Source organism: Triturus cristatus, chromosome 12, assembly GCF_964204655.1.
Source record: "Triturus cristatus chromosome 12, aTriCri1.1, whole genome shotgun sequence".
In the NCBI taxonomy this organism is placed as follows: domain Eukaryota; kingdom Metazoa; phylum Chordata; class Amphibia; order Caudata; family Salamandridae; genus Triturus; species Triturus cristatus.
The window spans coordinates 419,105,548-419,130,876 of NC_140595.1; the positions used below are offsets into that span (position 1 = coordinate 419,105,548).

Genomic DNA, 25,329 nt, shown 5'->3' on the forward strand with positions numbered 1-25,329 from the left:
GGAGGCAAGGTATGTTTTACACATGGCCATGGGGGCAAAGAATTGAGGTGATGTAGGTGGCAGCACACAGTGTTTCCCTTCAACTTGGGAGGGAGGGCACATGCAGAATTGATGGGTGGCAGGAAGTCAGGTATTATGTTTGTTTAATATTTGGAAAAGGAAAGAGGGGTAATGCTGAGGATGGTGTGAAAGTTTGGCATGATGCCAGGGACCATTTTCAAAATTTGGGTGGAAAAAGGGAGGGATGGCCAGAGGGTGATGAGCGGTGAACGTCAGTACACCTATTTTAATAAGAGGCAGAGAGCAGATGCAGATGATTTTGTGTTGAATATGGGTCTCCTATGACTTTTCTACTCATGCACAGCTGATGTCAGCAGGGGAAGATGTAAAAAGGGGCCATATACAATAAAAATGTGTAACTGTAAATAAAGGGGATATTTTTCATCTCAGGGATCGCTCTCATAGTCTATTTGCTGTCACTCAGAAAACTTACCAGTTGTTCTCAGTTACCCATCTACTATTCTATATTCCTGTCAAAGCCATCAATGCGAACAATACAGATTGAAAGCCAGTTTTTCACTTTTATGACATAGCAACTGTGGGGGAAAAAGTTGTTTACCACTGGTGTGATGGCACCAAGGGAAACATTCTCCTAATGTTTGTTTCACCTCCTCGAATGGGGGGAACGGACCGAAATGGGCGAATGCCAGCTGGTGGTTTGACCCACCTTCTACTGCTTCTCTCATGACTCCAGAGGCACGAGTGAGGTGGGAGAATAGGGACAGTGTGCAGCCTGTTCTAACTGCCATGCTACCCTGTCAGTGTACGTCTCTGCAAACCTGTGCTGACTGAAAAGTAGCTGTGCTGATCAGTAATTCGGTGTGAGCCACTGACAGTGTGGCATTAGCTCTCCACTCTCATTGAAAGAACAGTGAGTTGGGCTTTAAGAAGCTAGTGGAGATGGGTGGCAGTAGGCCATGCTGTTTCTTCACATTTAGGGCACTATTATGATGTCGCTCATAAAGGTCAGGGCTTTACGACTGTCATCGTCAGCTTCAATTCCGACCGGCTGATTACAATACAGCTAGTCATTCTGGGTGCCTTCCGACGGCTCCCTGAACCAGCCCGTAATCCATATGGACAGCGTTTTACGCCATTTGGATTATGATGCACGGTTTGCGGCAGGCCTTCCATGCGGGGCTTACTGTCATGGAAAGCCATTCTTAAAGCATTTTGGGGGCCCCTAGCAGGGCCCATTTTCCCTTGTGGCCTCTGATTGAGGGCCGAGGGGGCACCGTAATCCCTGCATCTTGTGGCAGACACCTCGAGGTGCCTGCCACGGGGTTCAGGGATTAACTCGAGCTCCCATTTCTCTATGGGAGCTTGTGTTACTGTAGGTTTACGGGCATTACACAAGCTCCCATAGAGAAATGGGAGAATGCGACCACACCATGTGCGGTTGCATTGTAATTAGGCGGTCGGGACCACCGACCGGAGGTTGGTCGGTCCCGATTCCGCCACGGTGTCTGTTGGAAGAAACTCCGACCGACATCGTAATAAGCCCCTTAGGTGTTTTGTGCAAGGTGGAAGGAGTTATACATTTAGAGGGTAGTGGGGGTAGGTGTTAGGGGGCCAGATATTTACTTTGCGAGGAAAAAGGCAGGCCCATGTTTTGTAAGGCAAGCCTATTTCTTCTCTGTCCCAGCGTCAATGTTGAAAGCTAGGGCAAATGCTTGAAGGGGGGGCTACAGTATATACAATTAGAGATGGGCAAAAAGTAAATAATATGGGTGTATTTCTGAGTGTTAGCATAGAAAACTCAAGCTCAGCTTTCTTTTTCTATTTGATGTCACTTAGAATTCCCAACAGAAAGACACCCTTGTCATTCACTGTTATCCCTGTAGTGGAAAATGAAAAATGTTAAACAGGTACAATGGCACCCCATGAGACATTTTTACAAGCACAAATGTTGTGTACGTATAATTAGCCACAAATAAAGGCCTTTTCTCATTGATTTTAATTTACCCTAAAATGTCCAGAATTGTTCCCTGGAGCCTGTCTGTCCCGGCTTCCTATAGATACTCCTGGCACCCTTGAAAATACTATGTGAATACCTAGGAGTGTTGATTTGCAAATATCTTTGATAGTAGAGGTATCAGAATATGAATATGCGGTTTGAAATCTATTTATTCACATGTAATTGTACCCTGGAGCACTGTAATCTCATGTGGGAATAACTTTTCTCCCATTGTCAGGTTGGGTGTTCTAGTAAGGGGATGTCCTGGAAACTTTGCTCATATTCATAAAGTCTTAAAGTTCTGGGAGTTTTTACTAACCTTTTCTCAGGCTATTCTTGTCATGAAAAAAAATTTGAAGATTTAATATCAAGAGCTGGAGGAAATCCCTTTTCAGTGTGGGAATGGTTAGAGAACAATAGCTGTAGACTAGGGGTGAGCAAAGGGATTCTGTAAAATGAAAACATTATATATACTTGTGCAAGACATTTCTACATCTGTAATTATATATTATAGATTTAGAAATGAGTTTTCTCTCCATCGAAACGCAGTGTCTTAGAGTGGTTGCCTCTACATAACTGTATTTTGTTTCACTTTTCAGCAATTTTTCCATTGCCGCTGAAGCACGCATTTGACCTCGGTATTGCCAATAAACTAAAGTATACCTATATATACAGATAGCTGGAGAAATGTGGTCCTGCCGTGGAACTACTTTCGCTCTTTTGTGTCTCAGTATTAATGCTTGGTGGGTAGCCATTGCAGCAAAAGGTAAGACAAATATTGTTGGTCTATTTCCCAATATATTGATTGAGCCAAATTATAGCTAAGGTGATTTATTAGTATTTTTTTAATTATTGGAAACTGAAGTTTTCATTTTTACATCTTTGTTCTGTTAATTACTTTTTAATGCTGACTGAGACACAAACAAATCCTCGTAAATATAATTCATATTTATACTCATCTCAGAAGCTAAAATCTACATTGTTTTTGCGAGCAGCAATGTTCAATTTTCACTGTACGCACAATAAAATGGGTCACTGTCTGCTGTTTTAAGGTATAATCTAACCTCCACTGGAGACCTTTTGCACCCTCCTCTGTGGGTTTTTATGTTGATTATATGTATGCTTCCCATATTCTAGATTTACTCAATGTCAAAAAGTTAAAAATACAGCTACCAGGATGTTACTGGAATCCGTAAAATTTGCCACGTCGCTCCACAAGTGTTGTTCCTTTCACTGGCTTCCTGTCATGCAACGTACTGTGTTCTGATCATTACACCTAGTCTGTCCCAATTGCAAAGATACTGAACTGGTGTTCAGGTTGACAAACTTCAAAATATCTTCTGTACCAATCTCTGCAATCCAATCAGAAAAACGTTCTTGTCACTCCTTCTTATTGCTTTACCAGACTATCGGCCATTCCCTTTGAGTTCACTGCTCCCTAGACCTAGACACTCTACCACTGGTATGGGAAGCAGTGACCAGTGGTTGGTAGGAATTATTTCTTCCAGCTGACACTTGGGACTCAGGAAAGCCTTGAATTACCGCTAGTAAAACAATGTAAGATCTCTCTTTTTGGCATTCAATATCTAGTTGCTGGGTGTATAGATCAGATGAAGCAACAATTTAACTTTAGTAGATCAATTAGAAATCAGGAAATTTCACCTGTCTGTGAATGTTCAATGCTCATGACTTTTCCATCAACTCTATTGAAAATGTGGCTGTTCTCAGAGGTTTAGTCGTTAGTACTTTACTCGTTCAGCAGTACAGGTATAAATCATGCAATTATAGCCTTTAAGGCAGCGGCGGCCGCCATAAACAAAAGGTGGTGGGCGGGTGGGTTTTCACTGGGAAGGTGTCGCGCTGCGGAGTTAGAAATACAATATAAAAAGAAAAAAAAGTGCCTTTTGCCACCGGTCGCCTCCAGCATCGCATCTCGTGGTGCCACCTCACCTCTTTCTCCCTGCTCCCAACAGCCCCTGGGACAGACTCCCTGTCCTATCAGTGTGGGGATTGGTCTGATCTGAAAGGTAAGACGTCCTGCTCAGACCAGGGAGTATGTGGGGTTTCTCCAGCCCGGCTCCTCAATGCAGATGGGCTGGAGAAGACCTAAGTGAACATGTTTGTTTTGGTCAGCCTGAGATGGCCGTCCAAACACACATGAGCACTTAGGGAGTGGAGTGCACGTAGCACTCCTCCTCCTCCCTCCCATGCTTCGTCCCCACCCCTCCCAACAGCGCTAGATAAGAGTCGGTAAATGTAAATAAAACGATGCCAAAAAATTGTTTTTTTTTACATAAGCTGGCTCTGAGCCAATCAGTTGGGTGACACTCCCCTGCCAATCCGGAGGAGACGCTACTGCTTTGAGGTTGAATGCTACTGATAGAGATTTCCGATAGCATAATATAAACAGAGGCAGAGGCATTTGTTATTCTAAAAATAAAGGCAGGTTTAAATCTGTTTTCACTGAAATCCAGAATTCCACTTTATCCACATCTCTAATCCTGGATAACATTTTAATTGCTGCAGCAAAATTCCCGAAGCGCCATAGAAATAAAAATCTGATTTATGTTTCTCTGTCATCATTTCATCAATTTACCGCTGAAGTTTCTTCCTGAGCAGCTTCTCTTCAATACACAACTGACAGAGCTATTTTTTGCCTTACACCCAGCCCTGATGCTGCACTGTGGATTTTCCAACACACTAAATAATAAAGTTGCTGGGGATTTACAACTGTCAATGCTCTGCCATTCTGTAAAAAAAAAAAAAAAAAAAAACTGAACGGTAAACAACAGAAACCAAAATATGAGGTACTTCTTTAGGTGACTCTTCCCAGTGAAGATTCATGCCAGTCAGGGTTTTGTTTATTAACAAGTTCAACCGTTTCTTGGACTGAAGACACCAGTCTGTCTGAAACGTTTCAGTGCTCTGTCCATCGTCTCCTTGTGTTTGCTTTGTTCGCCCTAATTTGGCAGGGTATACCCAGACGTGGGTCCCTTGCTCACTTTCCAGTCCAGGGAGGACCTGGCCTGGTAGTTTGGGCTGGACTGTTCCCATGTGGCACAGGGTCAAGACAGATTTGGATATGGCTGGATCTGAACTGGGGTGGCGAAGTGAGCTAAAGAACAACAATGGATTCAACCCAAATCTATGACAGAGGGTGAGTGTCTGAAAAGTTTCAGTGCTTTGTCCATCGTCTCCTTGTGTTTGCTTTGTCCCAATAATCTGGCATAGTGCAGGTACCCCTGGACCTACTTTGGGCACCCCTTGGCTATGGGTGGGTCATCTGAACAGGTTCGTTTACCCCTTTACTCTCGGGTGACAACTAAACCCCAGAGGTTAGCTTGATTGCCTGCTAGACAGGTATTTCCTGTCTCCTTGTGTGTCATACGCAATGAATTTCGGACTAACATCACCTGACCTACTACAAGTAAGTAAAAGCCGTTTTAATGTGATGCATTTTGCCTGCACACCAAACTAATTGCTGCTTGTTGAATATGTTAATCCTCTTTTTAATGCATGCCTCGCCCATTGCATTCTAAACCACAAATTGTTTCGCCTAAACCAGTTTACTTTTACATAACTTCAGCAAACCGTATTTTATCCTTTTCTTTTTAATGCTGTTTCAGAGGCTGTATATCAGAGGATACTGAACAAAATAAAGTGTTGTTTTATTATTATTAGCTTCAGTGGGACAATATTTTTCTAAAATATACACAGGACACACTTTTTATGTCAGATGATTTTCAATTGTCACACCTATCAACTTCCGGTAGCTCGACTTTTTTAAACTATCCTGACCAACCTTTCCTTTGCTGTTTTATTTGCAGAAATGTAAAGGGGAAGACAACTTATCTCCAAATACCACTCGGGGTGTTCTGTGGATTATTCTTTGAAAACAGATTTATAGAGTAAACAGCCATGGTTCGAAAGGCTTGTGTGCCCTTTGCCTTGGTTATGAATTTTATCTACTGAGCGAATGCAGATCATACTTTGGAATTCCAGGCAAAATATAACATTAAGGGCCTCATGTAGGTAGCGAAATACCGGTCGGTAACGGCCGATTTTCGGTAAATATGCCGTTACCGACCGGTATTCAGACAAGTGAGATGTAGGAGTCCAAAAACCACTTTTCGGTAAATATGAGGCGGTAAATACCGATTCATAGTTACCGGATTCTAAAATACCGATTCATATTTACCGAATACATAATTAACGAATCGGTAAATATGAAGTGGTAAATATGAAGTGGTAAAAATTTAAAATGACATGTAGGAGCAGTCGGTAATTAAGAAATCCAGGAAAATCGGTAAATAAGAGTCGGTAATTAACACGGATTGAAAGCAGGTGGTAACCATCAACAATGCACATAAGCAATCCCAAAATGCAACAGCGTGGACAACATGGCCGCCATGTACGTCATTGCAAGGCGCCTACGTCTACAGGCAGCAGGACTGAGGGTGTGGCGACGGGAGGAACAAATCTACAGACAGCGCATCACACTATTCCAGCTGACTGATGCAGAGATACATGAGAGGTACAGGCTACACCCCGAAACCATCATGGACCTGATAAGGGACCTGCACCCACTCCTGGACCAGCCAACAAGAAGGGCGCACGCCATACCACCACATGTGCAGGTGCTCTGCAGCCTACATCTTCTGGCATCCGGCAGTTATCAGGTGGTGATAGCTGCGGTGGGTGGTGTATCCCAGAGTTGCCTGTCCCGTTTCTTCAGGAAGTTCCTGGATGCCATGATGCAGAGAATGCACCACTACATAAGCTTCCCAAACACACAGGCTGCACTGCAGAAAACAAAAACAGACTTTTATCACATGGCACAGTTCCCCCATGTCATCGGCTGTATTGATGGTACACACATCCCAATCTGTCCACCAGCTGATACAGAGCACATCTACAGGAACAGGAAGTCCACCCACTCCATCAATGTGCAGGTGATCTGTGATGCAGGGAACATCATCACAGATATTGTTGCAAAGTTTCCTGGGAGCACCCACGACTCTTACATCTTCCAGAATAGTGGGATCTACACACGACTGAGTGCCGGCGAATTCGGAGAGGGATACCTGCTGGGTAAGTAACAGTGACGCCCCTTGAAACCTGCAAATCAGAGTGTATAGAGGCATGTAACTGATGGTTCCCTTTTACTCATCCAGGTGACAGTGCATATGCATGCCGTTCATTCATCCTCACTCCCTACCTACACCCAGCAACCCAGAGTGAGAGACGATACAACGTGGCCCACAAAACAACACGCAATGTGGTGGAGCGCACGTTTGGACTACTGAAGAGCAGGTTCCGCTGCCTCCACAAAAGCGGAGGCGCACGCCAGTACAAACCCATCACCTGCTGCAAGATTATTGCCACTTGTGCAATGCTGCACAACCTTGCCACGAAAAAAGGTACAGATGTGGAACTAACATATTTTGAGGACAACGAGGATGAGTCAGGCCAGCCAGAGGGCAGCGCAGCTAGAGTGCCAACTGCAATCGATGGGAGAGAGAGACGGGCAGAGATCACATGCAACTATTTCTGAGTAAGTGAGGGGACACAGCGAGTTGTGAGAAGTCATGACGTAGTTTAATGTGGCACCACGCCATGAACACATGAACAGGCCAATCTGGCAATATACCATCTATACAAGGAGTATGTCCAGGGTTACGTCACCCAATGGGAAGTGGCTAAGCAGGGCCACATCAATGTTTGCGCATACGCGCTGCAGTGGTGGATTGCACGGCCTGTGCATCCTCACTAGAGCCAACCCCAAGCCGCCTGCTGCTCCTGCGTGCTTCGGGGACGGGGGGTGTGATGCTGCTGCTGGTGTCGATGCTCTCCGCAGCATCCCCTGCAGCAGTTGTCGACGCCTGACTAGTCAATAGCACCCCTAGTGCACTTGTCACCTGCACCATCCCCCGAGACAGGTCGCTGCAGCACTGTGTTAGGCCCTCCTGCATCGTCACAGAGCGCCGGCAAAGTAGGGAAGTCGCAGTTGCCAGACGGTTGAGTGCCCTGCTGGTAGTGTCCCTTCTCTGGCGTTCCCGGCGCCGTGCTTCGATGTCAGCATCTAATTTGCTGCACAACTGCTGGATTGACTGGGACATGTCCCGAATGCCCGCAGCCATGCCGCCAATGTTTGTGTCCATGTTGACTAAGCTTGTCTTCAACACCCGCATGTGCCTCTGGACTGACATAACTGCCTTTGATTGCAGGCGCTGTTGCTTCAACATTTGGCCCTCGAGCCCCAAGAAGACACCATGGCCGTCAGTGGGTGCTGGTGGACTCTGGACACGCGACCTGCGGCGCCCTCTTGCTCCCGTCTGTGCTGCCTGTGAGGTGTGGGGCACAGTGGGATGGCTCCCTTCCTGGGGCCCGGTGCGGTCTTCTGGGCCCATGCTGTCGTCTGACGAGGTGTCGAAGGCTCGTAGCCTGGCTGCTGGACGCCTCCTCATTCTCACACCTGCAAGCGGAGATGTGGCCGGTGATTCGAACATGAGTGGCGATGCTGGCTGTGGTTGTGGTGATGCTGGCTCTCGGTGAGGTGATGCTGGCTCTGTGTGCGGCGAGGCTGGCTGTGTTGGTGGTGCGGCTGCAAGTGGGCCTGCTCCCTGGTCTGAACTCGTGCTGGCTAGAGGTGATTTTTGTGGCCGGTGTGCCGTCTCCCCTGCAGCATGCCCTGTACTGCATGATGTCACATCTGTGGACAGAAAAACAACATTGGCTCAGTGTCCCCGAAGGGCTGCATTGCAAGCGTCACAATAAATCATTTCACATTCCAATCTGTCCTCTGTCTCCTTGTGCCTCGAGTGCGTGACATGCCTTGTTGCCCTGTAACATTTACGTCATGGTTAGTGTTGCCCTGACTACATCTCCCGGAATGCATTGCCTGTCTGCACTGACACGTGTGGACTGCAGTGTGATTCTCGTTTCACAATGGGGGATGTGGGATAGGGGTAGGGGAGGCTACATTGCTGTGCTTTCGTCTTACCTTGGTGTGTTGCGGCTCTGGCAGAGCTGTCGGCGTCCCCAAGACCCACGACGCTCTCTTGCTCGATTGTGGCCGCCACCAGCTCCTCCAGTTCGGTGAGGGCAGGTGCCCTGTTGGTTCCACCTCCGGTCTGGCTGGCCTCCTTCTGGATGTCGCCCATCTTCCTCTTGGTCACAATCCTCAGGTCATACCAGCGCTTTTTGAGGACCTCAATGTCCCTGTGGGTCACTCCCACAGCATTGACCTGCGCCTGGATGGCCAGCCATATGTTGCGCTTTTCGGCCTCAGGCACTTGCAGGGATTGCCTCCCAAACAGCTTCTGGTGCTGCTTCACCACCTCCTCCACCAGCACCTGGAGTTCCTTGGGGCTGAATTTGAGCTTCCTCCTCCTTTCCCCTCCGTCTTTCTGTGTTCTCTGGCTGGACATGCTGTTCGTTTCCCGCTCGCACATGCAACTGCTCCCTGCCTCTCCTCTGCACTCCAAGCCTCTCCAGGGTCGGCTAATTATGTACACCTGCCTGGGTGTGGCCACTTCGGCTAATTGTGTACACCTGCCTGGGTGTGGGCAGTTCCTGGTTGGGTGGGCTGTCGTTGCACAGGATTAGCTGTTTCGTCAAGTCATGTGATGTTATTTACCGAATCCGTACATACCGATTCGGTATTTTCCGATTCGGTAGATACCACCTCGGTATTTTCCGATTCGGTAGATACCACCTCGGTATTTTTCGAATCGGTAATTATCACCTCGGTATTTACCGAATCGGTGAATTCCGATTCGTATTTACCGAATGTTACCGAATCGGTAACTGTTACCGAATTTTTACCTACATATAACTTACCGATTCTAATTTACCGATTCGGTACGGCTCGGTATTTAAGAACCGGTAAAATTTATTTACCTACATGAGGCCCTTAGTGTCAAACACTGCATTTCATGATAAGGGACTTGATTATTTTCTCTGGGGAAAGCGGTACCTTTATTTGTAGTTTATCTTTTAGTGACGCACGCAGGAGTGAAATTCAGGCAACTTCACACAAGTATTGATAAAACCATTAGTTGTCTATTTTTAGAGTTTGGATCTTTTGTGTTTTGAGGACAAGTGAAGCTTTGGTGGAATCTTTAAATATTGTAAATTCTGTCTCTCTCCTCAAAAAGGTTTACCCGATAAAGAGTGCCATTTGGAAAGGGGCCTGTGCAGTAAAGTTTTTGGGGACGGCGGAAGTGAGCAAGTCATGTATGTCGACTACCACCATCCCCTGTCCCGAGAACAAGTCCTCCATCAGCCGCTAGTCCCCCAGAACAAGTCGCCAATCACCCCCTCTCACTCCCCCACCCCGCTCTTACCTGCACCGGGTGGTAAACTTAGGGTCCACCCCGGGTTGCAGGAGGTCTAGCTATACCACTGATGTCTACTCACTAACTATATAAATGGCATCCAAAGGAAAGCCCTAAAAGTCCATCTGGAGGTAGCCGGAACCCTTATAGATCTGCCCTGGGGCCCCAGGAAGGAATCCGACCAAGGATATTTTTCAAACAAGGTTTGATTGACGCCACCCTCAGACAGACATGTGAAGCAGCATGGTTGTGATCTGCTGTTCTAAAGGTTACAAAGAAACTATTGTACCATGAAGGAATACAAACGGGCCAGGTACACAGGAGGGCCCCAATCCAAAGCAAGGAATTCAACAATTGCTCCTTCGATAGTTTGGAGACAGACAAATATTGGCAATACAACACCTTGAGGAAAAATATACAAAACAACCATCAGTAAGAACCATGGCTAGGATGAAGTATCACCCCTTTATTCAAGACCAACGTCCAACAGAGTACCAGACATGGGAGGCCTGACCTACAAACTCCCTATTACCAAATTTCCGACTTAAAGCACAGATCCCTCAGCAAAGAACATCCCATGGAATGGAGCAGGACCAAAGAAACTAGAGTAACATCCAGGCCTGTGGGTCCAAAAAGGGCGCCAACACAATAACTCCCCTTAAGTCATTTAGCATCTGATCTAGGAAACAGATCTTTAAAGGGAATGGAAGAAAAACATGTGGAGCTACCTAAGCCATCTCTAGGACATGTCCTCCACCTTTCATGTTCCTCTCCCACAAATGACAACATAAATAGAGTAACTAAACAATGATCAGGGATGTGAATGCCCAGAAATGAAGAACGATACATTGTACAGACCTTCCAAGACAACTGGTGGAATAGGCTTCAAGATATTGGGAAAACATTGTTCAGGCAACCACCTGAACATGCAACTGGGTGAGGGCCCTCTTCGCTCGCTAACTCAGATGGGGTTAGTTCCCAAACCCTTGGCAGTTGCCCTTGTTTTGTAAGAGCCAGGTTCATCACTAGGTTCATCACTTTGTTCTTCCTCCCAAGTTGTGCACCACCACTCTAGTTGTCTCCCACTACTCTGTGTCTGGCACAGATTCTGCCCCTGGATGGGTCAGGAACATCTTCCTGACTGACCCACTACCGGAGCACTGCTCTTGTTTATGGATGCTACTTCACTGCCTACGTCCTCTGCTGTGCTCTAACAGGTGCCACTTGTCCCCATTCCTTTCAGCCCACTGATAGTGCTCTGGCTCTGTATTCACAGGAGCATCCTCTCCTCTTCCCCACTGGAGCTGGTTGTCTTCGTTCTTCATATCCCACTGCATAGGCTGTGTCACCTATTGACCGGCCATCATCTTTCTCAATGACCTGGCTTCTTTCACCATCTGGCATAACACGATGGCTTCACCACACTAAGGCAGGACACCAATCTGTGCCCCGTTAAACAACTCAACCGCTCGATCAAACCTCTAGAGTCAGAAGAGACACAGGACTCCTCCCTTTCCCCTCACCTCTTCAAACTCTACCTCCAACCACTAATCCACTTTCTCAAAGAGAGGAAGTGCATGATCTACAACTATGCGGATGACATACAGTTGCTGTTTTGAATTGATAATTCCCAAGAATCCAAATCTATTTTTCAAACCACGGTCCTGTTCTTCTGCGACAAGATGAACAGCAGCCATCTAAAACTGAATTTTAATAAAACTGAAATTGTTATTATTAAAAGTAAGATTGATTACTGGACAGCATCATTCTGGCCCTCCAAGTTGGGAAACCCCCCTCCCCTCACCAATCCCCAAAAAATCAGTAAAGAGTCTCGATGTGAATACTGATGACTAACTATCTATGAAGCAACAAATTGGAGCAGTAATCTCTGCATCCTTCTTTATGCTCGCGAGAATATGGTAAATAGCTAAATTCCTTACCCAAGAGGCCCTCATTCAAGCTGTTATCACACTTGTTACCTCAAGGATAGAACATACAAACTCCTTATACACTGGTCTCCCAAAATGCCTCATCAACAGGCTACAAATCAGCCAGAATCAGACAGCCGACTTATATAGTAACAACACAATTGGTGCCACATTATACCCCTGATGAAAACACTTCACTGGCTACCAGTGACTGAAAGAACATTATGCAAAACAGGCTGCATCATCTTCAAAACACTCAACAATAAAAGGCAGTTGTTTATCACCTCCAGAATTCAGAAGTGCACCTCCAGCCACACTTTGCTCTCCACATACTTGAACTATCTGTTGTTACCCAAATTTAAAAAGAAGAGGACTGGCGGAATGAGATTGTCAATTATCGTGCCCAATGTCTCGAGTTCTTTCCCCCAGAGATTCGATCTGTCGCTTGTTATCAAAAATTTAGGTAGCTGTTAAAAACCTGGTTATTCATCCAAGCATATTGCTAATACCTTGCCAACAGTCCTCCTACCTTATTGGCAACACTCCAGTACCATGAAACTGACAGGTGTACATGCGCTCTTCAAATAACACTAACATAACATAACATGACATGGGACTCAATGTCAGAAGCAAGGGTAAAGAGGAGAAAACCACACCTCACCGTGCTCCTTCGTGGCACGCTTCCTTTGTGTTTCTTCAAAAGCTTCTGTGCAGTGAATTTTGTTTAATTGGTCTTTTCTGTAAATAGTTCTTTCAAGCAAGTGGCATTAATGTTGCTTTATGCTCCCAAGGAGGTAATATTGTTATTAACCGAAAGGATATACACATTGGCAAAGGAGCACAATGAGGGACCATATTGAGCGATGGTTGAGTGTGCAATGTGAGCACAGTGTGGTCAGCTCAGTGTGGGTGCCATGTGATCATTACATTGTGGGGTAGTGTAATTGGAAATAGTCTGAGAAGTGCTGCTTGATAGTAATGTAAATGGTGCAGTATAAATCTGTCACAAGTGAAATAGTAGTGCAGTGTTGAGAGATGAGTGCGAGAGCAGTGTCAGTGGAGTTGTGCATACAGTTTGGGTAGTCGATGTGACTGGAGTGCTAGCAGACAATGTTAGTGCCGTAACAACAGTGTAACATGTGAGCTTTGTGAGAGGCGTGTGGACAGTGCAGAGTTCCCACACCATTGTAAATTTACTATGAAGGGAGCTGTCAGGCAATTCAAATTGCATTATGGGTAGTTAGACTTGCTGACTGAGACCGAGATTATGGGCCAGATGTATGATGGATTTTTGACTGCGCAAATGGATTTTCGACCCGTTTGCACATGCAAAAATCCTGTGGGCCATGCAATAACCCTATTTTGCGAGTCACAAAGAATTTGCGACTCACAAAATATTGTTTAGCGACTCGCTATTGGGAAGGGGCATTCCTTTCCTAATAGCGACTCCAACAGCCATTAAGAATGTTTTGCGACCGCAATTGCGGTCGCTAAACACTCGCAGTTTACCACCCTTCTCAGAAGGGTGGTAAATCACTCGCAGAGTGGAAGGGGTCCCCAGGGATCCATTTCCCTTTGGGAATGTATGTGCAAACATTTTTTAAGGGCAGGCAGTGGTCCAGGGACCACTGCCTGCCCTTAAACAAGCATTGGCATAGTCAATAGGTCTCGCATTTGGGACCTTATAAGTGCTTAGCCATGCAACAGTTGATGTTGTTGCACCAAGGATATTGTGCTGCATAACTAAATACTTATAAGGTCTCAAAGGCAAGACCTATTGGCTATACCAATGCTTGTTCTGGATGGCTGGGGTTCCAGATATAATTTCTTTAAAACGGGCATAATTCTTGAACTTTTAAAAATCATCATTTATATTTGGATAATGCCTGATCACTGCCTTCTCAAGTTGAGCTTTTAGGTTTTAATCTTCTTCTTGTTAATTTTCTGGCAGCAAACAAATAATGAAATCCCAGGGGAACATTGTGAAAGAGCTGGTTTGTACAGTAATATGACTCCTTTCATCACCGACGAGCATGGTCAGCTTTATGTCTTGTTCTGGGCAGCATGTCTACAGACTATGATTGCATAAAAAAGCCCCCCTTGTTCATTTTTGCTCCAGCCAACAGCATGTGCTGCGCCAGACTTCTAAGTGTTGTTTGCGAGACAGGCATTGATATGGCTTTCTGGGACAGTAATTGTAATTGTAAATTGATACTTGTATAGCGCACTACTCACCCGCAAGGGTCTCAAGGCGCTTGTACGAATACCGCTGTGGAACTCATCCTGGCTTTCCCTGTGAGGCGTCCACTCCTGGGCACCCCCCAGGTTGGAGGCCAGGCATCCTTAGCGTTGTGGGGGCCGTTGTAGAGATTAAGCAAGCTATTGCCCAGAGTTGCAGAGTGGGACTCCATGATTGGAATGGCACCGAGGTGAGAATTATCAGGTCAGTGGAATTTTTTAGCCCAAGACCCGCCGAGGCGGGGAATTGAACCCTGGTCCCGGGCTAGATCTCTGCATCAGGGTCTGCCGCTCTAATCATTGAGCCACACTTCTCCACGTGTCAGCCTGGCTCTACATGCGTGCACACACGTGCGAAGGAGCCAGCATAACAAATTCGGCCGCGAAGGCTCCCAGTGTTAATAATTTGCAGAACTCCCTTTTGGTGTCAACTCTAACCTGAGTTTACTGAAACTGGAAACTTCGAGCTCAGTTAACAATTTAAATATAAATCACACAATCAAATCCAAAAACTTTTATACCTACGCTGGTTTTGTCCTTCTTCGAAGAACGTGGGGGCATATTATCAACTGCCAGTGATAACTATCGCTGGCCGTGCTTAGCAATAATAATATTATTGCATACTATCTCAGGAATTTATCTCCCTGGTAGCGCGTTATTAACAATGCGTTACTCCAGGGCGATACAAATTCCAGAGATAGCGAGGTTATCTCCCATTTGCAGGGAACATCGCTGGTTTTCCAGCGATGTTCCCTGCAAAACGGTGATAACCTTGCTGATACGACCCACAGGGTCGTATCAGCATAATCCACCCCTTATGTTAGGGATGGCTAAAGTCAGGATTTTAGCAGATGTTAGATTTTGGCAAAAACGGCCATTTTCGCCAAAATCTAACGTCTGCTAAAATCATGTGGGCTGCCTTGTAAATATCGCGATGTAAACATCAGCGATATTTGCAAGGTACACCGTCCTGGGTATGCCCAGTAACGCCCACTTTGCATCTCATTGGAGATGCAGAGGGAGGTGTTGGGAAAAAGCGTGCTAACGTGCGATTATGCATGTTAGCGCCCTCTTGTAAATAGGTCGCTGGTTTCATCTCTGCTTATTTGGCTTTGTAAGCCAAAAAAGCAGAGATAAAGCCCTTGTAAATATGCCCCTTAGATAGGTGGTTTTATCTTTGGAAATAACAAAGCATATTGCATGCTGAACATTATACTCATATACTAATAATGCAAATGTATTAGTCGTGTAGCACGGATGTCATGGGCCCCAACTCAAGCATGTGTAGTGTGCCACAGTGTCACCCAGATTGGTAGCAAAAATATTCATAATTGGAGTGGAGTGCGCCCCTACGATCCCTTGGCCCCTGTGCCATTGCACCCCCTGAACTAATGATGCCCAAAGTACCGAAACTGGTGAGTTTCAACACTCAGAATGTAAATGCTGTTGGATAGGAAAGCCTGGGGTGGCTGGTTGTACTGTACAACACATCTGCTCACTAAATAGGTACACTTCCGAAACAATTGACGAAGAGGACACAGAAACAATTTTAACAGCATTCTAAGCCAAGACTGGAGATTCTCGTCCATCCAGCTGACTCCTAGTAAGATAAAAGTTCCAAATGTCAAAATTGTGATAGAACAAGGAGTTACTCTGGTTAAAACGTTTTATATAATTGTGGTTGTAATGCAGTTTACTTTAAGTTTGATTAAATTAACACACCTGATAAAAACAAAAAAATCAGTGACTTGAAAGACAAGGTTTTGTCATGATTACGCTTCAATTATTTGTATTCACGCCGCATTTTGGCACCTTCATTCATCTCGCCGGGCAGGCTTCGGTGGAGTGGGGAGTCTGTGGAGGGAGCAGGGCATGACGCCCTGTGAGAATCTCACAGGCACATAGCACTTTAACATGTCACAATGGCGGCCGCTGAAAGGCTCCCCTGGAAGTGCTGGGACACAACGTCATCACCACCTTCAGTGAGGCGACAGTCCGTGCCGGTAAGAACCGTCTCTCATCATCCCAGACTGGGCGCACAGACAGAGGGAGAGCTCGGAGGCCATCTGGCAGGAAGGGGTGACAGACTGCGACTGCTCACTCACCTAAAAGCTGGGGTGCAGGGGTACCTTCAAAGACAGTCCGATTACATTATCAAGGCCTCCTGAGCGCCTGAAAGCTGTGATGAGTAATGGCGGGCTTAGAAGGGTTCACATTACCTCACATGTATTTACTTTAGGAGGAGTACATTGCAACGTGAGGAGGGGTGGAAGTAAAGCAAACAGCAGAACACACAAAATGGCCAATTTGGATGTAGTCAGGGCACATTTTACAAAGTATTTATGCTGAAAGCTAGATTCAGATGTGAACACATTTGACAGATTGTTCAGGCTGAAGTTACCGAGAGACACGATCTGTGGTGGAGGAGGGAATTGAAGCAAACAAGGCGGAGAGAGGCACGCAAGGCTTAAAGAGCCTTGACAGAAACCCACATGGCGGCTGCGTGCGTACACGCGCACGTGCACGCAAGCTTGAGGCCAGCAAAAGCCTCTGGTTGCACTTTTAAAAGCCCCTTACTAAAAGTCGGGCAAGCAGCGCATGCGCTGCTCTAGGCTCGACCTAAAAATGAAAATGAAAAGGTAATTTTTTTTTTAAATGCACCCCGTTTTCCTTCAAGGAAAACAGGCTGCATAAAACAAAATCTGCGTTATTTAAAAGCAATCCCAGACATGGAGGTCTGCTGACCCCACCAGGCCACCATCCCTGGGAGTGCCCACCAATCCCAATGGGGTTGCAAAGTGCAACAGCCTCATTATTATTCATGAGGCATGCAATTTGTGACCCCATCGGGAATCGCGAACAGTGTCTCCAACACTGTTGTACATTGGAAATTGCGACTTGCAAATTCCAACTCGCAAATTGCGACTCGCACATTGGCCCAATATGCAAGTCGCAATTTCCAATGGTCCTACATCTGGGCCTTGTGTCATGCAGTGCAAGAAGTTGACTGGGAGCACAGTGTGAGTAATTCAATGTGAGCAATCCCTGTGAATGGAGTATGAATGTAGGGGCAGATTTATGAGCCCCTTGCGCCACTTTTGCCTCACTTTTCCCATGTTAAAAGTGACGCAAAAGTGGCGCAAGCAGCTCATAAATCTGCCCCGTAGTGTGCACATGGTAATGTCAGACATGAACGCAAGCGATGCAGTAAAGCTGCAGTGTGAGAAGTGCTGCGTAAGAATGTAAGCAGTTAAGTTAACCTGGTTGTAATGCAGTTAGTGCAGCCATGCAGTGGAATTTGGACTTGTGGTGACTGTAGTTTCTGTGTGTTTCATAGTGAAAGTGAATACATCAAATTCAGTGGATGAAGGATCACTATGCCAACATTAAGAGACTTTGGGCTGAATCTTTTACCCTCTGATCCCTGCAGGGCTATTTCTAATGCTGAAACTTATATCTATCTCACAATCAATGTTCCCAGAAAGCTGTGCACTCACGCTGGCGCACGCAGGGTTTTTTCCAAGCGCGTAGACAGTCTCCCAAAGCACGATCGTCTCTGCTTAGCTAGAGATTTAAACCATTCACCAGCCACGGCATTTTAAATGGGAATGCCGTGAAAAGTTTGATCTTCTAGCAATACGCAGAGTGGAGATGCAGGGGCTCTAAGAAGAGGTGAAAGAACATTAAAGCCTCGTTAAAAAGTAAATGGCAGCATGCCAAAGTGCTTTAACTAGACGGAGGGCAGAGCTGCACTGGTGACACCCTCTGCTGCCTGCTGGGCTCGGATGCCTCCCCCTCTGCCCCGGCCACTGATCCCCACTTATTTAAACAGCACTTCCTGCCTGCAATTAATGAATCTTCAGGGTTTTAGGATCAGACTTCGATTCGGGTAAATAATGCCATTTTTTACTGCTTTAAAAAAAATAAAAAAAATTCAAATGATGACTTATGATGCATATGTTGGATTTTTTATGGCATTGCTCTGTTGCTGTGCGGCTTTAGCACTTGGTGCAGATATTCCTGGCACTGAGCTTGTGGGATGGGGGCTGCTGTGTTCAAAATAACTTTTCGTTTTATAGCAGGTGCTACAGTTTTCCTTGGGTGTCCAGCAGTGTCATGCAACAATAAAAGTACCAATATAACTCTGGTGATTAATACTCCTGCTGGACAGAGAGCAGAGTTGTGTCTAGTGGCAGTTTCAGCTCACCCTAAAGTAGAGCAAAGGGTTAATATGCCTGCTACAAAGACGTGTAACATTCAGATCACAGAACTGAATGTGAGTGAACAATGAGTAGGGTAGAGTTAGTTTCATCCCGAACTTCTCTGTCAGTTTCAAAATGACCATTACAAAAGCCTGCCCCCAGTTTAGGTGGGTTTCAACAGTTACTGTTGGAAAATCCCAAATGTATTTAACTAACATCAAGTAGCACAACACCACAAATAGTGTAATTCCCTTAAAATAGTTTTCCATTTTATTAGACAAATGCATGAATTAAGACCTGCTTTACTTTGAAAGGCCTACTGAATGCTATGAATGTGGATCTAACATTGAACTAGGAGCAGGCTAATGACATGTAAGCAATGGACCAACCCCTGAGTAGGTGATGTGGGCTCCCTGCTTGAATCTGCAGGGGTGCATTCTGCGCCTGCTGCAGGAGCCTGGGTTTTAACAGAAGCATGCTCAAATAGCAACTATGCAAGTCTGACTTTAACACTACAAGTCTCAATGTGGGTCTTTTAATTTGTGTCACTTTGGCAGAGTCTAAGATCGAAGAGACAGCTGTTGCTAACACATTCGAGCACCAAGATAACTGACCTTAGAAACTTTGATAGGATACACACACTGATGGAGGCTTCAGGCCATCACTCAAAGAACAGGAACCTCCACTAAACTACTGGAAATAGTTGACCTGTTTTCACCGGGAAACTTTGAACAAGATAAGTAACGGGTAGCTTGAACATGATAAATAGACTAATATATAAAACATCCCAGAGATTTTTGAAGCAGCCACAAGACAAAGTAAACAAAAACATATAAGGATGTTCTAGAGTAAGGGATTGTGCAAGGCCCCTCCTAAAGAGACATGCATCCATATCCAAATGACATGGTTCTCTACTTGCCTGGTGGTAAATCATGATGCTAAAACAAAGACAGGATGTTATGGTAGAGATTGAAATTACACCTCTCACAACTAACATCAGCAAGCACACAAATTGCTCATTATTGTCTGTTCAGTATCCAACTCAGCAGTAATCATTAGTTTTCTACAGCACTATACTTCATCTTTCTGTCTTCCTAGAGGGTGGAAGCAGGTACATCATACGAATTCTGGGGGTCCTGGGCCAAACATATTTTGGGGGGCCGCTGTTCGGAACAACTGTGAATTTAGGATCCATTTTCAGATCTTTCATGCCCTCTTCGGCCAGGCCACTGACAGTGGACAGACTCACTGGTCCATATTCTAAATGTGCTTACATCTAATATTTAGGGATAGTGAGGTGCGTTTTCAATATTGTAACACAGCAGCAGTTCACTAATAGTACTGCAAATAATATCTGTGACATATGAATATGTAAGGTTCTGCTTTGATCTGAAAGAATGAAACATAAACGCATCATTTATCTGCAAAATGTCTGTTTCAAATACCATTTTCCTTTCATTAATTTTGAATAGGGGTGATTTGTGAGAATCCAGTACAATCGTTGTTAGAATTATTCAGGGTCATTAGAGCACAACTCTGCAGAACCGAGCTGGCTCTCTCAGGGGTGCCCCTAAAAAGCTGGGGTCCTGGGCCAGAGCCGACTTTGCCCATGGGTGAACACGTCTCTGAGTAGATCTATAAAAAAAGAAATGGATGTGAGATAATGGCCAATATTCTTTTACTGAGTATCATGATAAATGTATCCAACCAATAGCATGCTTTGCATTATGTGGCTTGCCAGCCATGTTCCAACATTTCAGTCATCAAGTGCAGACTGTGAACCAGGATTCAGTCACTTGAACACTATCAAGTCTAAATCAAGAACTAGACTGGAGGAGAATCACTTGGTTATGCTGATGAAGACAAAGGCCTATCTCTTAAAAAGCAATGTTGACCTTGATATAATTTATCAGCACCTGAAGAATGGCATGGACCAAGGAAAAAAGCAAATGTGTCACACATCTGGTGATGGCACTTGACTTGTCTGAGTCACCCTTTCCCACAGTCTATGTTTGGCCTAGATGGGCACATTTCACACACTTCCTCTTAGCAAAGACATTAACCCCTTCGGTGCTCATGACGGAACGGTTCCGTCATGAGCCACGGTTGAGCTGTGCTCATGACGGAACCGTTCCGTCATGACCACGCCCGCGCAAGATTCCGTCAGCACAGCGGCGGAATCTGCGCAGCATGGAAGGGGTTAATCATTACATTGTACATCAAAATGTAACTGTGTTATGTAATTGTCAACTTGCCCAAAATATATTCTCTTGTATAGTTCTCCAGTAATCCCCCACCAAATGATCAGTGCTCCAATCAAGAATAGTCAGTAAAATCTTATAATGGGGCTCCCTTCTGAGTCTAGTCCTTCTCTAAGCTAGGTGCAACTAGAATAAACAATTGATGTCATGATGATCTATCTCCACAGTGCAAAACTGTCACAAGACCCTGTTAATTAGAGCTATATGTGTGAAATGCACTTGTTCTCTATCTAATTGCAAACAAAAGTTTTGAGTGGTAATTGCCACAGATTTAAATACTCGCATACTTGGCGCACACAGCCTTGGCTGCAGCGCACAGAGATCTTGCACTGCCACGCACAGAGGAAAAAAATTTGAGGGAACATTGGTCCCAATCCCTATGGGGCACAACAGCAAAGAAACAGGAGTTCTAAGGCTGTGTCAATAGTGTCAATGGGATTGCAAACCAATCCAAAGTTCCCTCTCTCATGGAGTAAGTAAGTCAGCTGTGCTGATTCAGAAAACCTGAGCCCCACATCCATCCACCCATTCTTACTTACTACCATTGCACTGCTGTCAAATTATCGGGACCATGCGATCGTAAGCACATGAAATGCAACACAGTCACAGCCTTCAAAGGTGGACACGGCAGACAACAGCATTGTCAATGACTACTGTATTACTCTGATGTCCAGAGAGGAAACACATATATCATTGAAATATAGAAGAAAGCCAAGAAAGAGAAACTGAACTCAATTGAGTGAAGGTGCATGAAGGCAAAGTCCCTCTCATCAGCCTAGCCAATGTGAAAACTATTAGAGCTGCAGGATCCTCTATGGGAGCTTTACCAAATTAGCAGAGTCAGCCATCATTGCTATGGTTCTTGCGATAAGCTTGACATAAAAAAGAGAAATAGTATAATGTAATGGGCTACATTCTATGAAATCGTAGTTAGATTGTTCGTGGGTAGGTTTTCAGTGACCGTCTAATGCGACCCTGGACATGGGAAGAGAAATTGTGGAATTCGCTTTACCAAATCGGACTCTCATGATGTCCCTGTATATGCCAAAATATATGTTGAGCTCCATTTTCTGGTGAGTGACTTATTTCAAAGGGCCACTGCCATCTGAGTGAGCATCTCAAAGGCTAGCCAGTGAATGGGACTGTCTAGATTTTACATAGTCTGAGCGCCTACATGCAGTAGTTGTCACAATACATTCGGAGCGAGTAACATGTAGCCAACAATTCAGCCCTATGAACCGTTTTCTATATGTGCTTCATACGATGAAGAGCACAAATGCTATATTTTAGCATTTTGGACTCATGCCACATCTTTATACAAATTGACCCCACTGTAATTCCATCAATTTATTGGTTGTGGCTGTAGTGTGAAGAGGCGGCCTGGCGCAGATGACATTCATTGCTGTAGTGCAAAGACACAGTCGGGCATCACAGATGTTTGTTGTTGGAGCTTCGTGTTGCAGTCACCGCAGGCTTTCATTGCTGTAGTGTAAAGTTCAAATCTTGCATTGCCGGTCGATTTTGGGGGTTGCTGCATCTCAAAGAGTGGGGTTCACAGTCATCCCGCTGGCAGAATTCTTGGCGCTATGTAACCTATGACTACTACTTGTCACCACTTCATGTCCTACAGAATCAACTGTAAAACAAAGACAGCACCCTCTGTCTGTTCTTGGTACCCTCCAACCTACTGCCCTTAGTTTCTGTCGGAGCAGACAGGCTCTGATTACATTGTGTAATAGTGTCACTCAAAGCAATGCCCTGCACCAAATTCCCTTGATGAAATAGTCCAATGTACAAGGGCTTAAGTTGTGCTCAGTGGCCTTGGATGCAGATCACGGTCTTTGACCATATACTGCACCCAATCCATGTGCCCTTAGATCCTACTGCACCTTATAACCATCTCTCAAAATAAGCACTAACCATGTGCCCTTTAAATTGAATAATCTTTTGTGGTTTTGTAGATTTCCCTCCACTCCCTTTTTCAAATGCGTTTGTGAACTAGATTGCAGTTCTCAAATTAGTGTTTTGACATATATTTTCCTATGAAATAAAGGACATTTCCACTATTCAGCAGTGAGCCAACCCCTTTTCCACACTTGAACTCGTAGAGATTATTTTTAACATTGTGAGTTTGGAAAAGGTTTGAGAATCTCTGAAATTCTTTGATGATGCCCATTGGTTCTTGAAATAGTGTTCTAGAGCTCCAGACTGTTCTCAAATCAAACTGTCAAGATATTAGCATCATAAGTCCTTCAAAGAATGTCTGACAAAGAAGGTCTGGCAAATATCTAGAAAACTACTGAACAGAGTTGCTTCAAATTCTATAGGGGTTTTGCTGTTTGTGAATGCATATGCCTATCACAATTTAAACGTAATCGTCTTGAGAGGTTTTTGCTTTAGAAACATTATATAGGTGAGGAAAGGCTTAAAAAAATACAAGAATATACAATAGTAGCACAAAACCATTTGTTTTTGCCTAAATGCAGATGAACAAGCATGTTTGAATCATGTAGCGGAGACTAAAATTCCATAACCTGCAGAAAGATTTAGTCCAGTCTTCATGTTTACAGCAACGTTTTTGACTTCCAATAAGTACTAGCAAGTATGAAATCAACCCTCCAATTCTGTGCTGTAAGGAAATGCCTCTTTTTGCATGTTCACCCACACATTTTTGGACTGATGCTGCTGGCTTTCAACTCTGAGAGTGGACCGAGGGCTGCTATCCAGTGTTGTAACCCATTCCAAAATATATGTTGAATTGGATATACTAAATTGGCAAGTACTAGATTACTTATAAGTCCCTAGTATATGATACCCTGAGTACCAAGGACATGTAAGGCAAAATATCCACCCTGGGGTGCATCACTGTTTGTGCCAACCTGAGTGTGACACAGTACAAAGTAGCTCTCAGCCTGCCAATGCTAACTGGAAGAACAGTGCTTGCACTGCCAGTACAATTTTGCCATTTAAATTAATAGCAAAGCCACTACTTCCCTTAACAATATATGTAAGTCGCCCTTAAAGAAGGGATATAGAACTCAACAGCAGGGAACTATATATTGAGTATGTGAAAAAATTAGCAGCCCCATTAGGTAGCACAGGGTGACTGGCTGGCACCTCAGCCGGGCTAACTCCTGAATGGGACTACCTAACTGAGTACTGTAAGGTATCACATTAATTGTAGCATTAAGTGTGACTTTATGACCAAGTTCAAAGTAATGTCCTTTTCAAAGTTTAGCAACTTTTAGAAATTTTTCATTCTGTGCTCCAGGCTAGTCCAGTGACCTCTCATAGGCCTTGGCACACAAACAGCGTCCGCCCACCTGGGGAGACGTGAATGACTCCCAGTATTAGGAGCAAATGCAGTGGCTGCAGGGAGAAGTGTCAGCTACTCCCACAGGATGGCCACTCAGGGTGTTAGCCCAAAAGGTGAGCTTCAAAGGGAAAGCTGCCTTTGAAGGGGAAACTGAGACAACACCCCTGAGCAGGCTGCCTTTTGTTCCTATAGACATCGTAGATACAGGGACAGAGAGGGAAAACATGTCCCCAAACCAGGTTCCCTATGGGCTCTCTGTTAGCCACACCCATAAAGTCTGCTTCTACGCTTCTGGCATCCAAAGAAGGGTCATGCCATCTTGAAAGGGGTAAGAATGATGCACTATGGGATAGTCAGGTACCACACATCACAGGAAACTCATTACTAGGAGGGAGGGAACCCTGTGACCATTGACTAGCGACTGCGTGGTCCCCTCAGGGCTCTTTCCTGGGATAAATATGGCATCCCTGGCACCCTGCCCCTCAGTACACATTGGACTTGGAGTAAGGACCACAGAAGGACTGCCCAGCTGCCCCTGAACATGCACAATGAGAGGCTAAACTGTCGAAAGGACTGTCCCTGCTACATTTTGGGCTAGTGAGTTTTGGACTGTGCCTGTGGATCCTTGCTCGGGGAAAAGTTGATTCCCAGCACCAGATCAAAGCAGTGACTTCAAGGATCAGTCAACTGATACACTGGAACCACTCCAGGGACACAACAGCTGTAGTGGCCCAAACCAACAAATTGGTAGCCACCACAGATGTTTTGCCACACACCAGTTACCAGGCACAGCAAGGGATAATTTCGAGACAGCCAAAAGTTGCACCCGAATCTGCCGTACCCTGGAGTGCTACTAAGCCCTTGATTTGTTCATCACAAAGGACACTAGCCAGCATCTAAAGATTTTGCCCTAACTGTGGTGTAAAGTGACCAGTAACTCAGCAATGGATTGTACATCGTGGGACTCCGAACTCTGTAGCTAAGATTGACTAACATAACCCAAGGACCAAGGAACCACCACAAAGACA

At 45.1% G+C, this 25,329-nt stretch overlaps 1 protein-coding gene across 2 annotated transcripts in view; it reads left to right on the forward strand.

Moving 5' to 3' along the window:
* Positions 1–25,329, forward strand: part of LOC146776042 (fatty acyl-CoA hydrolase precursor, medium chain-like) — a 762,376-nt gene that overhangs the window by 71,088 nt on the left and 665,959 nt on the right. For both annotated transcript variants that reach the window (XM_085639201.1, XM_085639202.1), the window contains one exon: positions 2,617–2,783. In XM_085639201.1, the coding sequence (XP_085495327.1) occupies positions 2,705–2,783 (79 nt within the window). In that variant the 5' untranslated portion in view covers positions 2,617–2,704. The remainder of the gene's footprint in view (positions 1–2,616; positions 2,784–25,329) is intronic.